This window comes from Solanum tuberosum, unplaced genomic scaffold, assembly GCF_000226075.1.
Source record: "Solanum tuberosum cultivar DM 1-3 516 R44 unplaced genomic scaffold, SolTub_3.0 scf00356, whole genome shotgun sequence".
NCBI lineage: Eukaryota > Viridiplantae > Streptophyta > Magnoliopsida > Solanales > Solanaceae > Solanum > Solanum tuberosum.
In genome coordinates, this window is record NW_006239279.1 from 27,397 (window position 1) to 35,325 (window position 7,929).

Genomic DNA, 7,929 nt, shown 5'->3' on the forward strand with positions numbered 1-7,929 from the left:
TCTAATACTCTCCAACAATCTTAATGATATTTTATTTTGTTATCATGGTTCACGGAAACAGTCCATCTTTTATTGTTACTGATAGTACCACTATAGTTGCTCAAACATCTCATTGCGTTGTCCATGTCGTGCCTTCATACAGCTTTACCAAATATTTCCCTGATGTTCAAAAAGTGGAAGTTTTTAGTGGACAAAATTTTAAGAGATGGAAAGAACGTACTTTCTCTGCTCTTGACATGTATGGAGTGGCGTCTGTGCTAATAGATTCAACTGGATTAATCTGTGTCTTAACAGCTAAATCAGTGGATTTATGCAAATAAGGTATGTAAGCACACAATATTAAATACTCTTTCTAATTAATTGTTCGATATGTATTGTCCTAATAGGGAATCAAAGCAGATTTGAGAATTGCTACTTGCTAAATATATTGTCGATGCTACTAAGAAAACGTTTGTTATTGGTAATTTTTACAAATGGGAGATGATCGAGGAAAAAGATGTGAAGGTACAAATCAATAAGTTTCACAAACTAGTTGAAGATCTTGAGTCAGAAAAAATCATTTTACTGGAGCAGTTCGTGGCTGGTATGCTGATTGAAAAATTACCACAATCTTGGAATGACTACAAAAAAAAATTGCAGCACAAAAAAAACAATTATCTCTTGATGATTTGGTGAAACACATCATCACTGAGGATACCAATCGAAAACAATCGATTTCTGCAAAAGAAAAAGAAACCACTACAAAAGTCAATCTTGTGGAAGACAATAAGTCTCGCAATAAAGATAACATGTATGGAAAAGAACTTGATTACAAACTAAGGGTCAACAATCAAAATTTCAAGAAAAAAGGCAATTGTTTTGTGTGTGGCAAACCAGGCCACCATGCAGCTCAATGTAGAAACAAAGTTGGAAAAAATGACAATCCTGCTAAGCTAAGAGTAAATCTGGCAGAAGTAGATGATATCATTGTGACGGTCATTTCCCAAATTGTGGTCAATGTGAGTGACTGGATGATAGATTCAGGTTCTACTAGACATATTTGTGCCAATAAAATAGATTTTGTGTCTTACACCCTAGTCAATGAAGGAGAAGAAGTTGTGTATCTTGGTGATTCCACAATCACTCAAGTCCTTGGAAATGAAAAAGTTCTTCTTAAGCTTACATCTGAAAAAATGTTGCCATTAACTGAAGTGTTGAATGTTCCTAGTATCCGAACCAATTTGGTTTCAGTGTGATTATTAGGAAAGGTGGGGTGAAAGTTGCATTTGAATCTGGCAAGGTAGTGATAACCAATAATAATGGGTTTTGTGGGTAAAGGGTATTGTAATCATGACTTATTTCTTGTCAGAGTTTTCCAGGTCATTAGTGAAGATGCTAGTACTTAAGTATTTGCTTTTGACATGCTAAATTGGTACCATTTGAATAAATAAGAATGTTTTTATTTGTTAATTTTTTTGGTGATAGAATTCCTTCCTATGTTAATGTTTCTTGGTTTAATATAACTTACGTGTTTACTATGTGATTAAGGATTTTAAAAAAAGGCACCAGTTTTTTGGGGTTTTAATTAAGCTTTTTAGTTCGTAAAAGTTAGTTTTAGGTTATAAAAATGGAAAGTAGGAAAAATATATTCTTATTAAATAATAAAGAGCAATACCAATTGGGTATTATTATTTTTGAGATTAACTCGCTGCACATACTTTTACACTAGCACTAACTTTTAAGGTAGATTTCTTTTCTCATTATTTATTTTATAAAATATAAATATGAAATATAGTAATATACGGCAATTAGGATTCTAAATTTATTTTACCCATTAGTTTAGGATTTTGTTTCCTCAGTTAACGAAATTACCATGCTTGTTTTTTGGTATACTTTTGCGGGATTTTCAGCTGCTTTAGAGTTTGGTTGTTTATTTTCCTTTTCATAGAAAATAATTCTAAGTTCTAAAGTACAATTTATTGTTCAAGATTTTGTTTTCAATTGTACTCGCAATAACAGTTACCATTTTAGCTCAAGTTTTGAGCTTTAAATTATTGGTTGTGTGTTACAATCCAGACCGTCGTGACTAGCACCCACACTAACCCTCCGGTGGGAAAATCGTTACTACTAACCAACTAACCCCAAAGCTAGACATTTAAAGATACGGAAGCAATTTTAAATGCACAAATAAAATGGAGTTCCCATAAACTCCAAAGTTCGACAAAACAATTACCAAACATTGCGGAAAACAACGCCTAGAACCTGAAAGTCAATGTACCAAAACTCTACTAGCGACAAGTCTAAGAGCAAGGGGTACAACCCCAAAACTAAACAAATGAATATCTAAAGTACTAGTCTAAGTCCGAACATAAATGGACTAAACAGAATGAGAACTCATGGCAGCCCGAAAGAATTGACTCACCCTTGAATTCGATCTCGATCAGCGATCTCTTAAATGAGGTATGCCCGTAGCCGCTTGAAGATGCCTTGTACTCAACAAAGAACGAGCAAGTGCCGTATCAGTACAAAACCACAATGTACTGGTAGGATCACACGACTATTCCAGTAAGCGAAACATATATAAGAAGTCACAACATAGTAAACATGACATGCACAAAATATATAAATACATTGGTTATCATTTCAGGAGTAATGTACAATTCCACATTCTCAATACAAGTAAATAAGACAATTCAATGGTCCTCTCATGGAACCCGTACCCAAACTGTTAGTCTGCCGAAACGTGACACCCGATCCCAATTAGTGTGTCGGAACGTAACACCCGATCCAATAAACATACCACAATCACAATCACAATATACATTCTCATAATCATACAATCAAGTGTTGATTCATGGCATACAATCGTTCATCATACTCATTTACATTAGGTTTGATCAATAGTGCTTCATTCACATACATACATGCATTACAATGAAGTGAATACTAACATACAACACACAAACATGAAATCAAACCATCACCTACCTTGAAACTAAGCTTGAATCCTCCTAAGACACTTGAGCCTTCCCTTTCCGGATTCTTTCTTCTTGTTCTTGGTCTACAAACGAATAATTTAACGCAAAGATCAATAATTAAGTCTAATTTACCCGAATTATAACAAACCCAATAACCCAAGACCAAACCCATGATCCTAAGGTGTATCTAAGGATTTTTCCCACCATAAACAGGCCAACATCCTCCCCCAACGATAATTACCCAAGAATCTAAGTTCTACAGATCGAAAAACGAATTAGGGGAGTAAAATCATTACCTTTAGCACCAAAAGTCATGGAAAACTGTCAAGAAATCACCTGGGGTCATCTCCTAACTCTTAAGAACAAAGTTTGCGGAAAAATAATGAAATTGGGGTTTTTTGTCGACTTAAGTCGCGATTGACCCGCTACAGCGGACCCCATCCCGCCCTAGCGGAATGAATCCTGCCCTGGCGGCTTGAGCGGAGAAAGAACGTCGGAATTAGAGTTTCAAATCCTCATTTCACAGTGCACCTTCAACCCATGACATTCAAAAATAGCCTCTTCACGCTAAGATCAATTTCGGGTGTTCTATTCACTCGAATTCGATTTCGTAAAGTCATACGGTTTCCTTAACGTCTTAGTTGTCTATTCATATGTTCAAATTTATTATTAAATCTCTCATTCATTATCAGATTTCCCTAGACCTCACTGACTCAGATTTCGTCCAAATCTGGACTAGGCTAGGAATTCCCAAGTTACTACTCAAAAGTTTTCTAGCCTCAATTCTTTCTCCATTGACTTTTCCCCAACGACGGAATCATATCGTTACAATAGATACAAATTTACCCATCACTCACCCCCGAGTGATCAACTAAGAAAGACTGGCTAAAGTAAGGGTTGAGTAGTAACTGAATCGTTGAACAACTAGGGATACTTGTCTCACATGTCCCTCTCAGTTTTCCAAGTAGCTTCCCCCACCGGATGATGTTTCCATTGAACATCCATAGACTTTATCTCCTTGGTCCTCAGCTTTTGGATGTCGCGATCAAGAATTTCCACCGGTTCCTCCTCATAATGAATGTCTTTATCTAGCAAAATTGAGTCCCATTTTATGATGTAATCCCCGTCCTCGTGATACTTCTTCACCATGGACACATGAAATACTGGATGAACTCCAGATAAGTTTGGAGGTAGAGCCAATCTATAGCCCACTGGCCCTACACAGTCAATAATTTGAAGGGTCCAATATACCAAGGAATAAGCTTGCTCTTCTTGCCGAATCTCATCACCCCATTTATGGGTAACACTTTAAGAAGAACTTTCTCACCAGTCTGAAATGTCATGTCTCTTACCTTATGGTCTGCATACTTTTTTTGTCGACTTTGGGCTGCTAGGAGCTTAGCTTGGATGTTTCTTACCTTATCCTGAGCATCCTTCACCAAGTCAACCCCCAAAGGTTTCACATCTCCAGCCTCAAACCATCTTATGGTTGATCTACATCCCCTCCCATAAAGTGCCTCAAATGGTGCCATATCAATGTTGGAGTGGTAATTGTTATTATAGGAGAACTCACACAAGGGTAGGAACTTATCCCAATGTCCTCCAAAGTCGATCACACATGCCCTCAACATGTCCTCTAGCACTTGAATAGTCCTCTCTGACTTCCCGTCCGTTTGCGGATGGAAGGCGGTGCTAAAGGTGAGTTTAATGCCCAACTTATCATGTAATTTCCTCCAAAACTTGGATGTGAACAGCGTACCATCGTCTTAGATGATAGAAAGGGGCACCCCATGCAGCCTCACTATCTCTTTCACATAAACCTTAGCCAACTGTTGAGCATTATAGTCTATTCTGACCAGAATAAAATGGGCTAACTTAGTTAATCTGTCAACTACTACCCAAATAGAATTAAATTTCCCCAAAGTCTTGGGGAGACCAACCAGGAAATCCATGGCTATCCTTTCCCACTTCCATTCCGGAATTGACATTCTCTGAAGCAAACCTGCAGGCCTTTGATGCTCATATTTTACTTGTTGGCACTTAGCCACAAACTCTGCTATATCTTTCTTCATGCCAGGCCACCAATAAAGTCGCTTCAAGTCTTGGTATATCTTGGTCACACCTGGATGAATGGAATACCGCGAAGTGATTCTATCAATAAATTTTGAATTAAGTCGTCCACCAAAGAACACAAATTCTTCCTTTAAGCACCCCCCCCCCCATCAAGAACCATATCTTGTGCCTTACCAGAAAGTGTCTTATTTCTAAGCTCATTCAAATTCTCATCCTCAAATTGTTTGGCCTTGATCTCCTCAATAAAGGTGGCCCTAACCTTAATGCTAGCTAACACCCCACCTATTTCTGAGATGCCCAACTGCATGAACTTAGACTCCAAGGTTCGAATTTCCTTAGCCAAAGGTTTCTTGGATACACCCAAGCAAGCTAGACTACCCATACTCATCGCCTTTCGGCTTAAGGCGTCTGCCACTACGTTAGCCTTACCCAGATGATACTGGATGGTCACATCATAATCCTTGAGTAACTCTATCCACCTTCGCTGTCTCAGATTTAGAACCTTTTGAGTGAATACATGTTGCAGGCTACAGTGGTCAGTAAATACCTCACACTTGACATCATAAAGATAATTCCGCCAGATCTTGAGAGGAAACACTAAAGCTGCCAATTTCAAATCATGTGCCGGGTAATTTCTCTCATATACTTTCAACTCCCGTGATGCATAAGCTATGACATTTTTATCATGCATCAACACAACACCCAAACCCGCATATGAAGCATCACAATAAACAATAGAATCCTTACCTTCCACCGGTAGTGCCAAGAAAAATTGCCAATCTTTTCTTTTATCTCGGGAGAGATACGATCGGGAGGAGCTAATTCAACCCCCTCCGGTAAAATAAGAACAAGCCCCCACGTAAGTGTTGTGGTCAGAAGAATCTTGAGCTTTTGAAAGCTCTCTTCACACTCATCAGTCCACTCGAAAGGTACCTCCTTTTTGGTCAACCTTGTTAGATGTGTGGCAATGGAAGAAAAGTTCTTCACAAATCGACGATAGTAGCTAGCGAACCCCACAAAACTCCTAATTTCAGTCACAGAACTAGGCCAGACCCAATTCTTAACCGCTTCAATATTTTGGGGATCTACCATTACCTCTTCCCTTGAAACTACATGTCCAAAAAAGGTAACTGAAGTCAACCAAAACTCACACTTGGAAAATTTAGCATATAACTTTTGTCTCCCAATGACACCCAAAACTATACGAAGATGGTTAACATGTTCTTCCTCACTCTTCGAATAAACCAAAATGTCATCAATAAAAACAATAACAAACGAATTCAGAAATGGTTTGAACACACCATTCATCAAACCCATGAAAGCTGCAGGCGCATTTGTCAACCCAAACGACATCACTAGAAACTCATAGTGCCCATAGCGGATCCTGAATGCCGTTTTTGGTATATCCTTAGGCCTAATCTTTAATTGATGATAACCAGACCTTAGATCAATCTTAGAGAAAACTGATGCTCCCTGCAACTGGTCAAAAAGATCATCTATCTGAGGTAGTGGATACTTGTTCCGAATGGTGACCCTATTTAATTGGCGATAGTCTACGCACATCCCCATACTATCATCTTTTTTCTTAACAAACAAGACAGGAGCACTCAACGGGGAAGCACTATGACGGATGAAACATTTATCAAGAAGTTCCTGAATTTGAGCCTTAAGCTCTCTCAACTCCGCCGGAGCCATGCGATAAGAAGGAATAGAGATAGGGCAAGTACCAGGTTCCAAGTCAAAAATCTATATCTCTATCCGGAGGCATACCAGGCAAATCGGTAGGAAACACTTCTCCAAATTCTGACACCAGAGGAATAGACTCAATATAGGGAAACTCGACCTCAACATCCCGAATATGAGCCAAATAAGCCAAACACCCCTGCCCCACAAGTTTCCTATCCCGAATGGAGGATATGACCTTAACTGGATTAGGCTTGTACACCCCTTCCCCATGATCTCTAGAGTCACAGACTTAACATTACAATTTAACACAAGATAATAGGGGGACAACCAAGTCATGCCTAAGATTATATTAAATTCAATTATATCCAAAATAACCAAATCAACCCAAGTTTGAAAACCCATAAACAAGATAGGACAAACACGATACACATGAGTGACTATGACAGACTCTCCAACTAGGGTAGAAACATGGATGGGGGCATCAAATATATCACAAACCATATCAAATCCCAAGGCAAACTGAACTGACACATATGGATAAGTAGAACCTGGATCAAACAAGACAGAAACCATCCGGTCACAGACAAGACAAGAATAATACTTGTGATCACTACATCAGACACCTCAACCTCGGTCTTTCCCGAAAAGGCATAACACTGAGCCATGTCATCTTGACGAGCAACCTCCTTGCCTGGTTGCACTGGTCCTCTTCTTGCGTTCCAATTTCCCCGGACTCCACGACCTCACTAATTTCCCCTTGACCACCTTGTGGACGCCCTTTACCATTATTATTATTGCCTGCGGGTACCACTGCTCTAGTCTGCTGCTGCACGGGGTCAAATATATGTGGGTGGGGACAATCTCTCTTCATATGCCCAGGTTCTCCACAATTATAACAAGTGCGGTCAAAATACGGCATGATGCCCGTCGAAGGTGCGGCTACCTGGCTATCCTGAATAAATTTCTGATGTGGAGTTCCTGAGTAACTACCTGTAGAAGCGGGCATGACGGACTGAATTGGCCAGGCTACAAGTGTCGGCGTCCCTAAACCTCTGGAGTAGGAACCTTGAAAGTTGTATGTGCTCTTAGCATTGTTAGCCAACGCCTTAGCATGCCCATCACGCCTAACTCCTTCCACATTCTTCACAAAATCTGTTACCTCATTAAAACTTTTCCCTGAAGAGGACATGTGAACAGACAATACTTGTAACTC

The 7,929-nt window shown here is 39.2% G+C and overlaps 1 protein-coding gene across 1 annotated transcript; it reads left to right on the forward strand.

The window, feature by feature from the left end:
- Positions 1-480: 480 nt before the first annotated feature.
- LOC107063421 (uncharacterized) lies at positions 481-1,235 on the forward strand. Its single transcript, XM_015315296.1, has 2 exons — positions 481-583; positions 640-1,235. The coding sequence occupies exons 1-2, from the start codon at positions 481-483 to the stop codon at positions 1,233-1,235; spliced, it is 699 nt and encodes a 232-aa protein (XP_015170782.1).
- The last annotated feature ends 6,694 nt before the right edge of the window (positions 1,236-7,929 follow it).